The 20,820-nt window shown below is 36.8% G+C and overlaps 3 protein-coding genes across 6 annotated transcripts; 2 read left to right on the top strand and 1 right to left on the bottom strand.

Annotated features, from left to right (window-relative positions):
- Nucleotides 1-2,875: 2,875 nt before the first annotated feature.
- LOC140003735 (ERAD-associated E3 ubiquitin-protein ligase HRD1B-like) lies at nucleotides 2,876-7,851 on the bottom strand. 3 transcript variants are annotated; one of them, XM_072077952.1, is made up of 8 exons: nucleotides 7,601-7,851; nucleotides 6,540-7,097; nucleotides 6,162-6,338; nucleotides 5,402-5,551; nucleotides 5,118-5,314; nucleotides 4,409-4,565; nucleotides 3,516-3,741; nucleotides 2,876-3,422 (listed from the first exon to the last, which is right to left on the bottom strand). In XM_072077952.1, exons 2-8 carry the CDS (start codon nucleotides 7,070-7,072, stop codon nucleotides 3,264-3,266), a joined length of 1,599 nt encoding a protein of 532 aa, XP_071934053.1. In that variant the 5' UTR covers nucleotides 7,073-7,097; nucleotides 7,601-7,851; the 3' UTR covers nucleotides 2,876-3,263. The 3 variants fall into 3 exon arrangements, with proteins under 3 accessions (XP_071934053.1, XP_071934054.1, XP_071934056.1); XM_072077953.1 differs by having other exon boundaries at nucleotides 2,991-3,422; nucleotides 5,118-5,311; nucleotides 7,601-7,818; XM_072077955.1 differs by lacking the exon at nucleotides 6,540-7,097 and having other exon boundaries at nucleotides 2,991-3,422; nucleotides 7,601-7,737.
- A 906-nt stretch (nucleotides 7,852-8,757) lies between these two features.
- Nucleotides 8,758-12,884, top strand: LOC140036480 (probable NADH dehydrogenase [ubiquinone] 1 alpha subcomplex subunit 12). The gene is made up of 5 exons (XM_072077951.1): nucleotides 8,758-8,916; nucleotides 9,854-9,880; nucleotides 10,990-11,081; nucleotides 12,257-12,366; nucleotides 12,443-12,884. Exons 1-5 carry the CDS (start codon nucleotides 8,828-8,830, stop codon nucleotides 12,596-12,598), a joined length of 474 nt encoding a protein of 157 aa, XP_071934052.1. The 5' UTR covers nucleotides 8,758-8,827; the 3' UTR covers nucleotides 12,599-12,884.
- A 2,150-nt stretch (nucleotides 12,885-15,034) lies between these two features.
- Nucleotides 15,035-20,639, top strand: LOC113724777 (D-xylose-proton symporter-like 2). 2 transcript variants are annotated; one of them, XM_027247655.2, is made up of 14 exons: nucleotides 15,050-15,243; nucleotides 15,390-15,514; nucleotides 15,843-15,921; nucleotides 16,221-16,280; nucleotides 16,411-16,477; nucleotides 16,571-16,695; nucleotides 17,003-17,104; nucleotides 17,266-17,634; nucleotides 17,722-17,769; nucleotides 17,955-18,017; nucleotides 18,343-18,423; nucleotides 18,601-18,699; nucleotides 19,136-19,273; nucleotides 20,163-20,639. In XM_027247655.2, exons 1-14 carry the CDS (start codon nucleotides 15,187-15,189, stop codon nucleotides 20,292-20,294), a joined length of 1,545 nt encoding a protein of 514 aa, XP_027103456.2. In that variant the 5' UTR covers nucleotides 15,050-15,186; the 3' UTR covers nucleotides 20,295-20,639. The 2 variants fall into 2 exon arrangements, with proteins under 2 accessions (XP_071934049.1, XP_027103456.2); XM_072077948.1 differs by lacking the exon at nucleotides 18,601-18,699 and having other exon boundaries at nucleotides 15,035-15,243.
- Nucleotides 20,640-20,820: the final 181 nt, after the last annotated feature.

The raw sequence follows: 20,820 nt of genomic DNA, 5'->3' as shown, positions 1-20,820 counted from the left end.
AAATGCGCATATTTGCACGAGAATGTGTATAGTTGCATGCATATGTGTGAACAAAAAGAGATTTATTTTATTTTATTTTTTATGTAAGTAGGTGTTCTCGAATTTAGGATCTCTTATCTACATTCCCTCCTCCCATACCATTCAACCTATCTCTTTCCCCAAAAAAGTGTGTATTTTGTGGAGAAAATGTATGCGAATATAACATACTCTTATAGTTATACTCTTATACACTATTTTCTCCCATACTATCAAATCCATCACTCTTCCAAATAATGTGTATTTTGTACGATAACATGTATGAGAGTTATGATATGTGTAGTAAATTCATAAGCTTTAATGAAAATTTCTCACTTAAAAGTCTGTACACAAGTTAAGCAATGCTCAATACATTAAGTGGTAAAACATTTATACTATCAAACATACTAAATTCATATAGTTCTGAATTAATTAATTTAGTTATGAAACAAGCCCAACAAAACTGCGATCCCTTTAAAATTTGACTCTTAGGTTGCATTTGATAAAATATAAATCTGATATCTAAATTTATTATGTTATTGAATTATAAGTATCAAAATTATAATATATGCACTATATTCTACATTAAGTGATAATGTAAATAACTCACCACTTATATTTTATGATAAGTTTTGCCTACACAATTTAAACTCAATTAACTAATTAAGATATTCTATTTTTTATTATCAAGCACGTATAAACATGTTAAAAGTTGGATCCATTAAATTTAAACGCTAAAATAGGTTATCAAATAGGGCCTTACTCTATACTCATCTACCCCATATTTTCGTCGTTTTTTGAGATTCTAACATTTTAGGAATGATTGATTAATTATGATCTTAGTGCATTTACTTCTAAATTTGCCTTCGAAAATTTAAACTTCAAATTTGAATATAATACAACACACAACTAAAGACAGGTACAATATTGAAAAAGTGATAAGAAAAAAATAAGTTTAGTCTTAGTAAGGCTCTGTTTGATAATCCGATTTAACACTTAAATTTAATGTATTCAAATCTTAAATTGTTCAAACACGTTTAATAATAAAAAATAAAATATCTGAATTATTCAAGTAACACTGAATTTTCCAAACAAAATTTGTTGAAAAAAATAACTGATAAGCTATTCACTTATTACCTAATATGATATACACTTAAATGTATTAGATTTATCATTTAACAATTTAATAATTTAACGAATTCAGACTTCCAATTTCAAATTTTAAATTTCAATTTTCAGACTTCAATTTTATCAAATATTCTCTAAGATGATAAACATTTTGGGACATCCCAACACAAAATTTATTTATGATACCTTCAATGGGATAAAATGAACACTTGATGTCTGGTACCTACCAACCAAAAAACCATACATTATATGACATCTATTGACAATTGCCATGGTACCAAAGGTACGGTAAGTAGTAATCAATATTTAGGTTGCATTTGATAGAACTTAAATATGAATTCATTAAATTATTGAATTATCTAATATTAAAATATTAATATTAAAACATATTTTTTCATTAAGTGATAAATGAATGGGTTATCACTTTATTTTTTGGAATAAGTTTTGCTTAGAAAATAAAGTACCACTTAATTACTTAACAAGTTAAGATATTATATTTCTATTGACAAGGTCTTGAATCTTGTTCTTTAAATTACACTTGAACATTGCTCAACATTATAAAAAATCAACCTAAAAAATAATAAACAAACCCAAAAGCAATAGACTACTTCAAAACTAAAAATCAAATGCACTTCTCAAGGACTGCTAAACAATTATTCATCGTTATTAGAATTTTCATCTATTTCCTCTATTAAGTGAATTCAAGAGGCATAGTAAAGAAAGTCACTAATAAATATATAGTAAAGGCACTTGTCTTTTAAAATATTTTGTAAGTTTTTATGTCATTTCATTAAACAAACAAATTAAAAATAATAGTCTCTGATATTTTGTTGAGTGCTAATAATCACTTGCCTTGTTTCTAAAACATGAATAACCGAGGTTCAGTTGGCCATCGGAAGAGGGACTAAAACCCTCCCCGAGTGCAGGTCAAGGAGTCGAACTTCCCTGATCGCGTAAGATCTATCTATTTTTGAATAGAGTATTATTTGAAATAATTATTGGAGCATTTTTTTTTATAATAATGCAGATGATTAAAAAAATAATTGGTAATATAAAAAATGAATTGAAATATATATTTATAATATAAGAGAAATATATTATTTTAAAAAAATTGCTATCCAAACGCTCTCACGGGACCAATTGTACTGAAAAAAATGAATGACATAATACACGGCGGTGTGTGCACACTTGAATGTTAAACGCGCCAGAATTTTAGAACGTTCTCACAGGGACTACAACCATATAAATGTATTACTAACATTTAACGCCCAACGTCGTACTGGAAATGCTACCAAGCCTGGCCCATGCCTCGTTCCCTTCAGCTTTCACTCAGAACGTAAAAAGGGGCCTCGACTCTCACAGAAATATGAAAAAGGTGACGACTCAGGCGGACTCCCCACTCACGAGCTTGAACGTCTGCCCGAGGCGCTTTCGGCACGCAACCACTATCAACAGCAAAATTTCGGATCAACATCTGGACTTGATAAATATTTGACGGCCCAGCGTCATCTACGTACCTATGAAATAGTTATCGAATTTGAACAGCTACAATAACTGACAAACAAATACTACTACTACTACTACAACAACAATTTCAGGACAAGGAACACACACATCTCACTCAGCCCAAGTCAACATACGGAATTTTGCTGATACCAACTGAGTACTATCCTTGTATTACAAGATGAGTTTCAAGAGAAATAAAGACAGAAAATTATTCATCTCATGGTGATAATGCAAAATAAATCCCATTTATTTATCCCAGCTGATGTAACGGCAGACTGTACCTACTATTCCATAGCCACACGCACATCGACAAACTAGAAAGCCAAAATTAAAAAAGCAGCTGGTCAGCACAGAATGTTCTATATTCAGCATGTGTTCGGAATGCATTCCTCATATTCAAATGGCAATTTCTGGCGCATCAAATTCCAGATATACTTAGTTCTTTCCAGAGAAGTGACCATCTGAAATCCCCTTGAGAGAAGGGGTTTAAAAGGGGGAAAAAAAACTATATGAATTTGCAGCTCTCTAACGCAAGTTCCCCACAATCTCTGTCTCAACTTGCTTGACCCTACACATATGCCTGACCATACACCTATGCCTGTGTGAAGGCAAGACTATGAATCTGAATCTTCAGTCTTCACATGCTGATTGCAATCTGAAGAAGAGGAAGACAATGACGATACGGTCTTTCCCTTGCTGGCACAAGTTGCTTCTGTAGCATTGGTTTTCTCAGCATATAGCTTCTGTATAAGCTGGAGCTGGGCTTGCAAAACCTGTTAATGGAAAAGTGAGCCAAAGCAACACAAAAACTTTTTACCGAAGAAGCGATGTGGAAGAAAACCGGGAAAAAAATGATACTCCCATACCTCAATCTGGTGCTCCAGAAATTTCTTTTGAGCATCAATTTGAGACTCTGATACACTTAAGTTGCTGTGAATTCTCTCTCCATTCAAACTTGTTGCAGCAAACGTAAATGGTGGGAGTTGGGCAAAGGGAAAGTTATTGAAGTGGCGCAGTTGTGATTGTTCAGTGACATCTACTTCACCGCCTGAATCAGCAGGAATGGAGCCCATGGACCTGTATATTTGAGACCTGCAATTATAGATGCAATTATTCCCTGTAGCTTGTAGCTTTGGATTTGAACCAAATCAAAGAAAGTGGACATTTAGTAATAATCAAAGAGGAATCTCAATAGAAGCACTCAAGAATCTTTCTGTTTCATTATGGAGTGAGGTGTATCCAGCTATACTTAGCATCACTGCACTGAACTACTTAATATTCTAAAATTACACTAAGGTTTCCAAACTAGTTACACTCTGGCATTTGTCTGAATCATCTATTTTAGCTTCCCAAAATGAGAAGAAACACCAAAGTAAGTAATGATTTTATAATATTATTTCCCTCACACATGCTTAAAAAATTACAGCACATTCCTCATGATTGGGAAAGTATCTACTTTACTGAATATATAAATCTAGCCTTAAATTGCATTAGCAAAATGCACAGTTCCATAAGTTGAATGTGATCAGTATGATTTACTGGTAGAGAGGAATAGCTTTGATCGGTTCTCATACTCCCTCCATCACAAGTGGATGTACTACACTACATACACACACTCCTATTACAGGACTACAGTGGCCCAGAGTTGCATTTGTATGACATATCAGTATAGACCTCTGTCCACTTCCCTTTCTTTTCTCTTCTTTGAGGACAGGAAGGGAAGGAAGTAGCAGACTAAACCAACAGGAAGAATGAGTACCACATTGGTGTGCTTGCAGAAGGGTAAACAAAAGATTTTCCATATATTGAGGCAGCAGCTGCTGCAGCTTGGAGTCTAGCCTGGTGTTGGTTGATATTACCATTTGCCATGTCATTACTAGCAGATGTGTGAGAAGATGTACCAGCCATGCTTGTTCCTGTTTCAATCTGGAAATTAGCAAATTCCTTTGCAAGATATCAAAATCAAACAAACTTAGGCAGCATAACCATCCAAGAAATGAAACTATCAACTTCCCAACAATATATTAGCATTTGAGAAGTCTTAATTAACTTAAAGCATGTAAAAACTTTATCTTTTAAGTGGAAAGAAATAAAGGCATAATTGTATGAACACCCTGATATCCTCTCCAAACTCGAGCTTATCATCTTCACTATGTTTATGTGAATAACAAACCATCATCAGAGCTGAATAAATTCTCATGCTGAAGGACAAAGTAGTCCTTATTCAGCATAAGCGAAGGCAAGGGAATATCCTTCCCACTAGCTGGATTAGGGTTAAGTAAAGCTAGAACCAAAATATCCTCCTTTCACTACATTAAACCATTGCACAATTATGCAACAAAAAGCAGATACATGATTTTGAAAAAATGAACAAAAGTTTCAGGCAGGATATCTCCTTATTATCCAAATTGCAAATATGTATGTAACACGTTGGATAGCCATACGTACTCCAAATATAGAAGCATTACCCTGTTGATGACTATCAGGCCGTGATCCAGCTGTAATTGTCCCATTTTCAGGTGGTACAACAAGTGCTCTGCAAGTAGGACATGTGTGCTGCCTTTCCAACCATGAACGAAGACAATGCACATGGAAAAGATGCCCGCAAAGGAGTTTCTTTGCTGTAGTCATCTCCTCACGGCAAATAATGCAGGTTGCATCACTTCTACATGTATAAAGACAACTATGCATAGTACCTAGACATTACTGAAGAAGGAAATTTTACAAAAGAATTATAAAAGAAGCAGCTTACGCATTAAGCTCTTCCGGTGTTGCGTCTGGAAAACGATCGTTCATATTTGAAGTGATCTTCCGATACCGAATATAATCGGCAACTCGAACTCTGAAGTTGCGAAAGGTCTCATAAAGCTCCCGAATCAAGTGTAGAGGAACACCATAGTTCCTAAGGTATCAAAGAAAATTTAAAATCAGTGTTATGGAACATATCACAAGCACAGCAGAGGAATGCTTAGACTGAAAAGCAAAAGAAAATACATAGTGCCACTAAATAGACCCAACATGAGTTAGTCAAAAAGGGGAAAGAGAGAGCATATTTTTCTTATGCAGCAAAAATTAGTAAGGAATATCCACGAAAAGGAGTGAGAAGCATAATAGACAACTGAAAGCACTTTGAAGACCCCTCAAAGTATATATGTGCTTTCTTTGACACGAAGCTCTTAGAGACTTGTAACATGACAAGGAAAGGAGAAGTATCATACTTGACAAAGATAAGATGGCAAGAAAGATAACAGCTTGGCAGAGCCATGAAAGAAGTAATAAATAGAACCCGAAGTTAATAGCATGATGACCATAAAAACTAAAACAGGAGGAATATATGCAATCTTGCCACGTGGTAGAAAAGAAATCAAGCGCTATAAGCTAGAAGTGCAAAAAAATTGCTTACATCAAGGGGCAGAAACTCATGTATTTCGCATGTATTTTGCGTAGGCATGAATGCCATTCACAACTTACCTATACGCTTAAGACAAAGAACCGAGGGAAAAGCTACTTACACGAAGATTACAAGAAAAAAGCACAGGTACATAGACAAGTGTAGCAGATCTCGGATGAGCTCCAAATAGAAGGTGTAGACAGCCTTGCCTTCCCATTGTCCTTCCATAAGCATGTCGCTGACATAAAATACATATTTGATAAAAGTTGAGACGGTGGTTGTAGCTAGTATCATGTACCTGAGACACAACACCAGAGGAACAATTATGGTTAAACAAATAAAAGATGAAGAAAAAAAAATTGATCACGTGACTTGAGCAAATAAATGACTCCTGAATTTCTGCTTTCACAAGCAGATATGGTAAAACCAAATGATGAGACTGATACTGCTTTAGAAACACGGTAGGGAAAAAAGAAGAAAAAGTACATTCCATACGTACTCGAAAGAAAAGAAGAGAGAAACTGAAGCCTGTCTTGTCAGTATCAAATACTTTACAGAGTTGTACAAGAAGAGGGTGTCGACAAGGAGTAGGAATGCCATAAAGGAGACGATGCGGAGATGGGACCAGGCAGGGACAGTTGGAGTGGTCTCAATGTACTCAACCCTTTTCTGAGCCAACCAATGCAAAGCCTTGATCAAGAGAAGTGTAGTAACCATGACAAGAAAACTGACGGAAAAGTCCTGGCGGAAAATAGTGATGGCAAAGAGTATTTCCATGACTTCACGCCAGGACTGCTCATTCAACCTCTCAACCTCAGCTTCGCGGAGGGAACCAAGAAAGATTTTCTTGGTCAACTGCCAGAGAATGCACATAATGACGAGGCCCATGTTGAGGAGAAGTACCAAGCTGATCTTGGAGGTGGATAAATGAACCATGGCTGGATAGAATTGACCTCTACTGCTAAAGGCATGATAAATTACAGCAAGGGTTGCAATTATACTGAGCCCAGCGTAAGTCTGCAGCCTCAGCATTTCGTTATTGTCTCTTTGTCTGTGCCTGTCACACAGTCATCATCACCAAGGAGTAAGTTTTAACTCCGGCGCTCCTTTTTTATTGTTTTTTTTTGGGGGGGGGGGGGGGGGGGTGGTGGTGGTGTGTGTTAAGTCTCGGGCGGAATCTATATTACTGGTAACTAGCACAAAACAGGTAGCCAGACATGCAAAAATGAAATCTTTCTCCTTTTCTTTCTTCTTTTAGGGATTTTTTTTTGGGGGGAGGGGGGATGATTTGGCTGCGGGTTGTATGATGCTGAATTTGATTTTTTTTTCAGCATAGCCTAATAAATCCACCTCGGATATGATATTACTAGTATCAATGGCGGCATGAAGAAACAGAAGACAGAAGACAGAAATCAATTAGATAATCAAAATTTCAACGTTGAAAGTAATCATCATAGCCTAAAAGTATCGAAAATCAATGAGCGGAACCTAATCATCATAACCTAAAAGAGTGTGTGTGTGTGTGTGTGGGTGAGAGAGAGAGAGAGGGACAGAGTTTACCTGGGGTTTCTTCGAGTTCTGAATCGCAGCGACTAACAGAAGATTGATTATGGTATGGCCGTATCCTCCAATTCGGATATCTATACTGCGGTTTCTTTCTAATTAGTGTATTTAATCGGAGTAGATCGTTTTCGCAAACAGCAAAGTAAACAAACAAAACATGATATAGATTTTTCGAAATCAGTGGATTAAATATACACCAACCGGAAAGTCCCTCTCCTCTCCTCTCAGCGTCCAGCGACGTCCAGATTAGGAGGGCAGCCAGCGGCGGCCACGCTGTAGTATTGAGTTGCACCCAATTACACCACTCCACGTAGACTTTTCATCTTTTCCCCCCTTTTTTTTCTTTTTTTCTTTTTCTTTTTTGACAAGGTAGACCCTCCTGTTGTTTCAAGACATATTTTCTTTTCTAGTTTGGGTCTTAAATAATAATAAATAAATTTGTAAAAATCAACTCCCTCTTATGTTTTGCCATAAATTACATGAACAACTCTAACTATTAATATAAAATTATTTTATAAAAAATATTTAAAAAATTAAAATTTACTTTAGAACTAAAAATTTTATTTAAAATATATGATCATAAATATTTTGCAATTTTTTTGACTGTATATACATTTGGGTGCATTCTCATTTATAGTGCGAACTCCACAAAAACCAATAGAATTAATTAAACCCCCAATACTGACGTTCGTACTCAAAGTTGATTGGTGTGAAGAATGTTCACACATTCGTAGAAGATTATCAAATCAAAGGCAAAATGTCTGTAAGTATTTCATTCACTTATCAAATTAAATATTCAATTATATTTAATTGGACCCTTATGTCGCTCAATTTATGATATATATTTTTATTTTTTTCAGGATCCAACCTTCATCAAAGTGATCGTTTATAAATAATGGAGATGTTTTTATCAATATTGAACTATTGTTATAAAGTTTCATTTTTTTAAATATACTTTCATGTGCCCATGATTATAATATTTTACTATTTTTAAATTCTTTCATAGATGGTAATTTTTTTTAATAATGTAAGCACCGTGCGTAGCACGAATATTCACATTAGTTACTATAAAGTGTGGCATGTAATAATTAATTACAGCATGAGTGCTAACGCCCACGACTGTTAAAAGTTAGGAGATGGGCCCCAACTTATAAGTTCAAGCGTCCGCCCGAGCTCTGATTACCAGCCAGCCAGGTAGAGAGAGAGAGGAGACGAGAGTCGGAGATGGGTTCGGTAGTGAGGAGTGCGGTGAAGGCGATCAAGGAAAAGGGTTTTGGAAACTTCCTGAGAGAGCTCAGGGATGAAGGATATTTGTAAGTTTTACCTTTTTGTTTTTCGATAATTTTAACACGATAATGCCATCTCAGATACTAGTCCTAGGGAACCTCATTTTCTATTTCTGTATTTAGGTTTATGAATGAATTTCAGGAGAAAAAGATAATTTTTTTTGCACTTGGTTTTTATAAATAGTTTTTAGTGGGCAGCAATTTTTTCATCCATCAGAGCGAATTAATTTGTAATTTTCCCGGAGAATTTCCCTCCGCCCCGCCCCCCTACTCTATTAGAGGAGTGCTTGCCAGGTAGGGTTCAACAATTTAAAAAGAAAAGCAGAAGAATAGGTGCTTTCTTGGTGGGCTTCACGGATCAATGCTAAAGCATACTTATTTTCATGTATTTGTTTCTTAAATGGTCAATTGGTAGGGGGGGAAAAAGAAAGAAAATGTCATTGCTCATGTTTCTGCGGTATGCCCATTTATCATTGTATCTATTCCGGTCGAAGATAAGATTGCTTGCTAATCAGGATTGTACTTCGCGTTCAGCATGCCTGTTCTTGACTATTAATGGGTGATTGTATCGCATTGCTGGAGATTTGAGATTCACCGCTGCTTGTATTGTCCAAGTGGCCCATCATACTGATACTGCGCTTTAGGCATTCGAGGTTTTTGGACTCTGCAACAAAAAGTTTATGCTATATCTTACAAAGAGAATGTCTCAACATAAATGCTGACTTTGATTTGATAAAACTGCACCCTAACCCTTCAAAGAAAAAAAGAAGAACAGGGATTGCTAGCTAAACCTCCATCTTAAGCTCCTTATTATCTCAATTCCTGAATAATGGATAAAATTGGAGTCTAGCACCAATTGTTAATCGGGTTTGCTCAGTCATTCTCATCTCCTGTAATACTTTCTTGACACTGTATTCTTATTATCTTATTGCTGATTGCATATGGTTCTTTTCATGCTTTACAGGACAGCACTCTTGGATGGGAATCTTATGTAAGTTAAACCTTTAAATTATGAAATGATTTCCTTACACTTCGTTCGTGAATGATGCAGGAAACATGCATGAAAACGCATGTACATTTTTGTCTGCATTTGTATATTCATGCTTTTAGGTGACTTTCAGTCTTTCATAGCCTTCTTAAACGTGAGATCTTCGTAACTGAATTCTGCAGCTCCAAAGCTTGAGAGAGCAACTGTTTTCTGTATGACAAGGCAAGCTTAGGCTACCTAGTTCCTCATAATTCTTGGAGCAAAAATTCTAGTTGAAAAAAGTTGGAACCTAGAAGACACCACCTTGTGTTGAATGGGAAGAGGAGATTTAGAGTTCACCACATACAAGCTTATAAGATAAAATTTCTATTGCTCGAGCAAGATATAAACATGAGGTGGAGCTGCATATTGCTTTCCTATGATAAGCCGAATAAATACTGTTATAGTTCACTTGAGGAAAAGCTATGGGCTGCATCTGGATTCTTGCTTTCAACTACCATACAGAGGAAATTTGTTCCTGCTGTCAAAAGCAAGGGTTAGATTAGTTTTGCTGTTGGTGGTGTTTGCCTTTGTACTCTACTTTAAAGTTATTTTCACAGATTCCACTTATGGGCCTTACATAGGGCTTGTTCGCAACTGATTTTTAACACCTGATTTTAGATTCTAATCTTGAAAAAATCTATTGTGTTGTGTTCTCAATTGCTTTTCATTATCTGATTTTGAATTTTTTGAGCCTAAAAAAAGGCTGAAAATCAGAAGCATCTATTTTTGTGCTTTTTGTTTCTCTGATTTTCTAAAATCAACTTTTACACAATCATAAGCAGTTGAGAAGAAGGCCAGAGATTTGTAAGACTATCTTCCTCTTCCTGTATGTTTCTCACCCCTTAGCTTTGAGTAAGAGAATCTTATAAAGCCAATCCGATTCAGGTGTTAGGAATGTATTACTTTTCTTGGCTCCTTCTCTTAGATGAATCGCACATTCATGGAATTCCTATTGGAATGACTTTTTGCCTTTCGAGACATCCTTGCCGATTTTAATGTCACTACAGCAACTATTTTGTTGCATCAGCTGCGATCTGACTGCCGGTTGTTTTGTCTGTTTACCAATGCAGGCAAACCAAGATTCACAATATAGGTGCAACACTTGTTGGTGTGGATAAATTTGGCAACAAATATTATGAAAAATTAGGAGACACTCAATACGGTGTGTACATACTTTCAGATGTGTTATACTACTACACCTTTGATTTGAACTCATTTTTCTTATAATTTGTTGTTTAAACTTCTGATTTTAATAAATTTGTGAGGGATAGACATGAAGAGCAAAATGCTTCAAGTTCCTTGTAGCTTAGTTGAGATGTTGTGTAGATCTTAGGGATACTCTGGACGACTATTCTTGGAGATGCTAATATTAGTCGAAAAAAAAAAATCCTTTTCTTTCTGTAAATTAAGTTGTGAGTTCATCAGGTAGACTAGATGCACATTTCCAACTTTACATCATGCGTTTCCTTTGTGTCAAATCTTATACTTTTGCTAAGCATGCCTGAGAATAAATTTTTTGTATCCACTTTCTAGTGCCCCTTTCTTTTCTCTTTGTCTAGTGCAGTTATTTTAAGGAAATTATAAGAATTTTGTTTCAGATATAGTTTATAAACCATGTTGTTAATTAAATGTCTCCTAAATATAAATCTTGTCATGTTGCTAAAGTTGCATCAGCTTTTATGGTGCACATTGTTAAATCTGAGCATATGTGCTTATCCATAAATCTAATTCTTCTTCCATAATAAGAATCAAACACCCAGTTGCAGAAAGCTCACCTTTCTTTGTGTTGCACTTTGCTTTCTTTCAATCACCATATATTCCAGTTTATATTATGAAACGGGATGAATTGTTTAAATCTCAAGAACTACTCCTGAATTTGACCAAATGATTTGCACTGCACCACACAAAGTTGATCTTAATGAAAGTTATGGAATCGTCCTTCCATCAATAGTATTTATAAGGTCGAAACACTGTGGTCCAGTGGTTGGATGTTTTTTGTGCTGTTTATATGCTAGACTTTTGTATCATATGTTTTGGTGAAATACATAATTCTTCGACTGGTTTATAGATGCTTGTAATAACAGCGGCTTTTTTTGCTAAATAAACCTTTAACTTCTTGGTGGTTGGTTTATTTCTGTGATCATATGCTGATATCAGTGTGTGCAGTTTAATGACCCTCTGGATAAACAATCAAGTAAAAGCTTTACCAACTTGCTGCTTTGTCATAAAAATTAATATATTATCCGCATCGGTCTTTCTGAATTTTGAGCTCTTGAATCCCCCAAACAACAACCAATCAACCTGCTCTGGAATGAGTTGTTGCACGTGTTTGTATAGGTAGACACCGTTGGGTCGAATATGCAGCAAAGGACCGCTATAATGCTTCTCAGGTCCCTCCAGAATGGCATGGTTGGCTGCATTTCATAACTGATCATACAGGAGATGAGGTGCGTCGCTAGTTTGTTGAGTTAGTTGGCGTGGCGTGCTTAGTGAGGCTACTGATTTGCTAATGCATATGTGCAGCTTCTGTTACTGAAACCAACGAGATACGGGCTTGAGCACAAAGAGAACTTGTCCGGGGAAGGTGATCAGTACATCTATCACTCCAAGGGGCACTCCCTCAACCCTGGGCAGAGGGACTGGACCAGGTATCAACCTTGGCAACCGACCAAGGCCTAAGTTTCCTTCTCGTAGATTTGAAATGAAATTCTAGAGAAGACGGAGAGTAGATGGATGTATAAGCTCCTGGCTCTGCAGACTCTGAATTGTGTGATGGCCATGGGGGGTTGTCAATTTACTTTCTTGTTCTGTTATTGACTTGATTTTGGTTTAGTTCCTCAACTGTCACCTTGAATTGAGTGGATTCTGGCTGAATGTCATGCTGTACTTGTTGAGTCAAGACCAATATGGCAATGATTGGATGTTGAAGCAAATAAATGGACTTTTACCTGTAGTTGTTGCAGAATTTGCTATCAGCCTATTTGTTTTACAATACTATAATTGTGAGTTCAACAAATTTTTTTTTTCTTGATAGACATGAAAATGGTTGGATGACTAAGCAAATAAATGCAAGTTATTGGTAGGGATGGCAATGCGGCCACCCGCCCCGCGGGGGGCTAATGGGGAGGGGGCTGGGGCGGGGGCGGGGGGAATTTTTTTTCCCCCGCTTAGAAACGGGGCGGGGGGCGGGGGAGTGTACCTCCGCCCCATCCCCCGCCCCGTCACTCACTTTAAAAAAATAAATATATAAAATATATATGTATATAATTATATATATAATATATAATTTAATTAGTTACAAACTTATGATAATGATATTATTAGTTATATGTATTATATAATGTCTATTAGTATATATAATATAATTGATATTATTAATTATACTAATAATTATATATGTGTACTAATACAAATTATTAATTGGTTATTCTAAATTTATTAATACATTTATACTAAATCCCTAATTACACTTAATACAATAACATTTTTTTCTTAAAAAAAGCACAAGCACAATAATGAATTAGTGATTGTATTTGTGCCAAAAGTGAAAACTTGACTACTTTAGTTATATTTATTTCATCATGTTGGATTGTATTCAAATAATTTTTGTTTGATTGTTTTTTATAAGATTCAATTGTAAAATTACAATGAATAATAATTTGATGATGTGTTGATATTTTAATACTTGATTATTTGCTAAAATTTAACCATAATAAAATTATATAACAAATTTTTATTAGCCCCGTGGAGGCATCAGCGGGGGAAACGGGGCGGGACGAGGGGAGCGGGGGACGAGGGATGGGGCGGGGGGAGTTTGTAGGCAGCGGGGCGAGGGATGGTCCTAACCTCGCCCCGTTGCCATCCCTAGTTATTGGTGATTGTCGAGACTGAATTATACATACTCTAACCGGAGAAGGTGAGATTTCTCGTCTCCTCTGCATGTTGAATTGGCGTGCTTGATGCTGTAATTGTGGTGGTGGGATTTGTTGACGGAAAGATTTTGACATTTTCAATACTGCAGCGACTTAATGAAAGGAGCACCTCTTGTAGTCTTAGAGTGCGTTTGATAAAACTAAAGTCTGAAATCTAAATCCATTAAGTTATTGAATTGTTAAGTATTAAATCTAGTACATTTGAATGTATATTATATTTAGTGATAAGTGAATAGTTTAGCACTTAATTTAGGAAGCAAATTTTACTTAGGAAATTTAGTATTACTTAATTAATTCAGATGTTCAATTTTTGGTTATTGAATGGTTTGAATTCATTAAATTTAAGTGTTGAATTAGATTATCAAACATGACCTTACTAAGAAAATTCCATCGCGATGCAAGATGTTTATTGGGAGACATTGACATGGTGATGTTTTCATGGAAGCAAAAGCGGGAGGTATTGCTATGTGAGAAAAGGGCAAAAAAAAAAAAAAAAAAGGAATAATAAAGATCTGTACCAAATGAAACGCTGGTGCCTTGGCCGCTTACGGTGAAATGGCAAATGGATGGATGAGGGAGGGTTGAGTGAGTGAGTTGGAGTGGAAGATAGGGCAGGATGCAATGCATTGGCGGAGGATTTGATTGACGTGTATGTTTCAACACAACCAATTAGGGTTTCAAGGAGTTTGGTGTTCAAACTTGATTCGAATTTGGTCAATAATGAGTTTGAATTGATCAAATCGAACTCAAGTTCAAATACATTCAATTCGTTAGTTAATCATTGAGTTGAGTCGATTATATTATAATATAATATATATATATATTTTTTAATATTAAAATTATATATGTATTTAATATTTTATTATTTGCTAAGTAAAATTATTAATTAATTATTTTTTTTAAAGCTCGATTTCATTCCTCCTGCGAGTGGTTGAAAGTCACGTTTGCTTGTTCAGTAGTAGCAGCGAATAATAAAATACGAAATGCAGTAGGAAGTATTCCAGCAGTGCAAAATACCGGAGCTACTAGTCCAGTCCAGTGGCAGTAACAAAATAAAAAGTGCAAGAATTGTAGAATATGAGCAGCAGTAGTGAGGCAACGTAGCCGGGATGGAGACCGCTACCCACCAACCAACCAGCCAGCCTAGCATTAAGTACCCACCACAAGAAGCAGCAGCGACTCCGACTCAAATTAATCAGGTGACGTGAAAAAAGAGTCCAAAGCAACGGGAGAGAGAAGGTCGTCTCCTCTATAATCCCTCCGTCTTCTCCAAAACCCCACATTTTTACTTTAATCTGCTTTGTAAAAGTCAGTCAGTCAATCAATCGAGAGTCCATGGCTCCTTATGATCATCCACACCAACCTCCTACTACTGCCTCCCTCTTCACAAAGGTCCATCATCATCCTCCTCCTCCTCTTTCATATTTGCTCCATTCTTCTTCTTCTTCTTCTTCTTTTCACTTTCTTTTTTCCCCCGCCTTAGAAAGAATAATTTAAAAATTAAAGAATACTGACCAAAAAGATGTGAATGATGTAAGGGCGGTGGTGGCGAGATTGACGACGGTGCACCAGAAGAAGAGCATCTTCTGCTGCATCAGAATGGGGAACAACAGCAACAACGCCTCCAATGCGACAATTATTCCGTACTTGCTGCAATCCTTCCGTCAGTACCACTACCTTACCTACTTCTTCTAGCGTTTATGTTACTATATATTAATGACTTCTTAAAGATTTTCCTACCTGCAACTGTATTACTTAGAATTTCTGAGTTAAAAGAAAGCCTTTGATAGTTTTAAGAAAGTCCGTCTCTACAAACCCACTTCTCTTCCTCTCCCCTTTTCTCAATGTACAATTTTGTCAACTCCTTATTGTACTTGAATCACCTCCACGTTCTAAGGTTTTGCCTCCTAGTTGATTCTCCATCTCCATGGTTATGGACTCTTGTTCTTTTTCCTTTACAACTCATGCTCAAACACACCTCATCATTTCAGGTTTCTGTTCCCAGCTTTTGGAGGATTGCTATATGGCTATGATATTGGTGCCACATCATCTGCTACAATATCTATACAGGTTATTCTTCCTTTTCCTTCTCTTTCTCAGATACACCATGCTCCAGATTACAATGGATTTCAATGTGCCCATGTCACGATTCCTTTTTTTTTTTGTTTTTTTTGGGGGGTGGGGGTGTGCTGTTGCCCTGTTGCATTATCCACTAGTGCTTCTTCTTTTATGAGATTGAGATGTTCCTTGTTTTATGGCTCCCACATCGCTTCTGATACTGAAAGCTGGACTGAGTTTCCAAATGATTTTATCTTGCTCCAACAAATCTAGCTGAACTTTTAATCGGCCAATTCCTTCCTCTTGTGCAGTCGCCCTCTTTAAGCGGAATTTCATGGTATGATTTGTCTTCTGTGGAAGTTGGCCTCATAGTAAGCTCACTTCTCTTCTTGTCACCATCGTGTCTTTTGTGCTTTATAGCTAATTTCCTCAGGATTTTCTGCCTACGAAGACATGACATCTTATCATTTAATGCTCTGAGCTGCCTGCTGTCTGTTTTAGACTAGTGGCTCCCTGTATGGTGCATTGGCTGGCTCTGTTTTGGCTTTTAATGTTGCTGACTTCCTAGGTCAGTTCTCTCTGTCCGTGTGTAGGATGAAATGTTTATTTGCTCATTCAATTTCTCTCTTTATTAACTCACTAGTCATTTTTTCCATCTTAGGAAGAAGAAGGGAGTTGATATTTTCTTCATTATTGTATCTTTTGGGAGCTTTAGTCACAGCATTGGCACCCAACTTTGTTGTCTTGGTCATTGGAAGGCTCGTGTATGGCATTGGAATCGGTTTGGTAAGATGCGTCCTTTCCTCATTCATAAGAGTTGCTTCCGAGTTGTACTTTCATTGATATTGCAATTGGATATCCCTACATTGTACTTGTAGTAAGAAAGCATTACTTACGAGCAAACAACACCAGACATGTCGTCTACAGTAAATTCTCAGGGAGTCAGGGTAGTTAATTTTTATGTTGTTGTATATGTCATTCAGAGCATTTCCTGCAATCCGCAGAATTTTTATTATTGGTCTACTGGATGACAAACAATCTTCAAAATTCAGCTCACTTTTGGATTCTTGTTTTCTTCCCTATCTTTTGGTAGGCCATGCATGCTGCCCCAATGTACATTGCTGAAACAGCTCCAAGCCAGATACGGGGACGACTCATTTCTCTGAAAGAGTTCTTCATAGTCATGGGAATGCTGGTAAGTATTGAACATCGCTGAGCAAGGCTTATTAGAAGCTATAGGTTATGCTCCATGTGCTTGTGATGTAATATAAGGTTTAGTTATATTCTTTCTCATATCAGTGGTACATTCCATGATGCTTTGGGATTTCTAATGCTGATTGATGCAATATGTTTCAGTTTGGTTATGTTGTTGGTAGCCTCTTGGTTGAAGCAATTTCTGGATGGCGTTACATGTATGGGGTTAGTATCCCTTTGGCTCTTATAATGGCTATTGGAATGTGGTGGTTGCCTGCATCACCAAGATGGATTCTGCTAAGAGCCATACAGGGCAAGGGGAAATTGCATGATTTAAGAGAAATTGCTATAAGTAGCTTGTGCTGGCTTAGAGGAAGGGCTATTGGGGATTCGGCTTCTCAGCAAGTGGATGAAATTCTGTCTGAGCTTTCTCAACTTAGTGAAGAGAAAGAAGCTACAATAGCGGAGATGTTCCAGGGGAAATGCTTGAAAGCTCTTTCAATCGGTGCTGGATTAGTCTTGTTCCAACAGGTATTCTTCTTAGTAATGGTTCTCTCTTACTTTACCGGAGCTTTTATTCTGGAATTATTCCTAATATCTTAACTCTTTTAATGGCAGATTACGGGACAACCTAGTGTTCTGTACTATGCTGCCACTATTTTTGAGGTACAACAATTGAATTCAATAAGACTAGCACATAATATGTGCCCGTTCTCTTTGACATGATATTAATGCTTAATTTCATGTATATGCGCGCACACACACACACGCACATATTTATTTATTTATGAATTTATTTCTAATGTCAATTTGCTTCTTCCCCACTGTGCTTACCTGGTATGGTTTGAAAGACTGCAGGGTTTTCTGCTGCATCTGATGCTACGACGGCCTCAATATATCTGGCATTGTTGAAGGTGGACTCTCTTGGCATGCATGTTCCTTCCCCTTTATGATTTATGCATGATTGCTACGTGTTCCCTCCTTTCAATGGTTGTATACTTGTTTTTAATGTTTGCATCTGTCCTATTGTTAAATTTCCTTTTAAACTGAGCAACTTCCATTGTGATTTCATTTTCCACATTTACAACCAGATGCCGCCTTGTTGAAAACAAGCTGCTTTAGTTTTTCAATGTTGAGTGCAAGAGTCAAGGTTTTCGCATTAAGCTTGTCAGTCAATGAGAACCTGGTGTCAGTTTTGTCTCTTTCTGGGTCAAACTAATGTGCTCATACTATCTGCAGCTAATTATGACTGCAGTAGCTGTACTGGTGATTGATAGAGTTGGTAGAAGACCTCTGCTACTTGGTGGTGTCTCTGGAATGGTAACAGTCTTTTCTACTTGAGGTGTCTTTCATATGATCTCTCGGTTCTGAGCATGGTTGCTTGTTTGATATAACTGTTAATGCAGTTTTCTGTTGGTTTTATAACATGTACTTCCTATCACCATTTACATTCCTTGAAGCTCCAAAAAAATATTTATGATCCATACTGTATGATAGGTAATATCCCTCTTTCTTTTGGGATCATATTACACATTCTTGGATGATGTACCTGCCGTGGCTGTTGTTGGGCTGCTGTTGTATGTCGGATGCTATCAGGTATATAAAAAAGCTGTTGACTGGCAAATCATTGGTATTCAGATTGTAATTAACATTTTGAAAATTTATTTCTTCTGAGGATGTGGACTGAGCTAAGCCTTGAGGCTCAACTTGGAATTCCCTATAATTTCACTGCAAATCGAATGAACATTATAGGATGAGCTTGCATCCCGCTTCTCTTTCGGTCCAGATAAACGGAGAATTGTGAAGTTAGATGTGAAAAGTTGGTGCAGCTATTTGATTTAGTTTTAGCATCACTTACTTCATGGAATAATTTTGTTACTTTCTTACATGTAGTCAATATCAATGGGTGTCACATTTTTCCTTTAATGGCTTTAACTTTTATTGTATCAGTGGTGACCACAATGTTTATTGTAGTTCTACCATGTAGTCTCTGCTTGGCAAATGTGTATTGATTTATATCCTCATTTTGCAGTTATCATTTGGTCCAATAGGTTGGTTAATGATTTCAGAGATTTTCCCTTTACGCTCAAGAGGGCGAGGATTGAGTATAGCAGTTCTGGTGAATTTCGGCGCAAATGCACTGGTGACATTTGCATTTTCTCCTCTCGAGGTGCAAAACGTTTTACCTTGTGTTGGACTGTAGATATTGAAAATTACTAGCTTTTGTTTCTGGCTTCTCTTATGATCATGTCATTACGGATTGTTTTGATACATGTCATGAACCTGCAATATGGTGTTCATAAGTTCCTTTCGGATGCTGCTGATGCTGGGTGAAACTGAAAAGTTCTCAAAACAAACCATTTTTCTGCAGAATTCACTTCTAATACAAATTCGTATATGTTTGTTCTTACGTTTTTCCACAAAAAATGCATGTCAATGATTGTGCAGCACTTTTTTTTTTGGTGGTGCGGGGGGGGGGGGGGGGGTGGTGGGGTGGGGTGCTTGTGTGTGCGGGAGGGGGTCAATATCTTTAACAGATCAAACTTTCCAGGTAAGGTTTGCAAATTGTTCATTCTATTGCCTAATTTTGTAGTGAACCTATCCATGTAGAAGATCAAGATAAGATGGTAGTGTTACAGATATTACCCTACCTTTTTGCCTTTTGATACATAATATCATGAAATTTGGACCATATACGTGTGCAGTGTTGCATGTACTAGTCGTTGGCTAGATGCTTCCAGAAAATTTTTTTTTTTTTTTTCCTGCTTTGTTGCTGGGGAAATGACTGGTGAATTCTCAAAATTGCTATTATCTTGAGGATTAATTTACTAAAATTCTTGTGAATCTAGTGAAAACTATAGAAATGTGGAACTAAAGAAACTTTAATCGTGAAACGAAAACGAGGAGCTTGAGATGGAATTTGTGTTTCAATCTCTGCTAAGGCTATTTCTCCTTGAAGCTTGTATTCTTCAGCAAGAAGTTGCGTAGACAACCTTTATATGGGAAGGAGAGTTTGCAATGACATTTTCATCTTATCTTAATGTGTAATGCCATTGCAGGATTTGGTAGGAGCTGGCGTTGTGTTTTTCATATTTGGAGGCATTGCTGTTTTATCGGTCATATTCATCTTCTTTGTGGTACCGGAGACAAAAGGACTCACTCTGGAGGAAATTGAGGCCAAACTCTTATAGGAGGGATTCATTCTGCAGCCTAACCTGAGGCTCGGTTGCTTGACAAAGCAGTGATGTGATACATAATATAATAGCTTCGTGCCTGTGTCTGTATCTGTGTACACGCGTGGTGGTGACGTATATATATTTATCTTTAACTCTCAGTAGAAGTAGGATTCAGATAAGTGATGCCAAAGATGGAAGAAGCAGCTGCTGCTATGCTATGTGTGGGTGTATTTGAATGAATGAGAGTTGAGCTAGGTACTTGGATGTATTACATGTTACGCGTAAGATATTGAAATTATTATTATTTTTACCGACAAAAAAAAAAATGGATGTACTATCAATTATTGGCTTGATGTGGTACTTACATTGTCCCAATCCTAAGATCACTCCACTCTGAAATTTTGAATCCATGCAACCTTTCCTCCATACTGCTAAGGTATGGAGATCGGTGGCACTATATAGCATGTCTTCAAACCGTATAAAAGCAAGCCTGAGATATTGGAATTTCACGTGGTCGGATCCATAAAATCCAGACCACCAC

This window comes from Coffea arabica, chromosome 2e, assembly GCF_036785885.1.
Source record: "Coffea arabica cultivar ET-39 chromosome 2e, Coffea Arabica ET-39 HiFi, whole genome shotgun sequence".
NCBI classification, from domain to species: Eukaryota; Viridiplantae; Streptophyta; class Magnoliopsida; order Gentianales; family Rubiaceae; genus Coffea; species Coffea arabica.
Note: the sequence above shows the minus strand (reverse complement) of the source record. Positions and strands in the feature narration are given on the sequence as shown.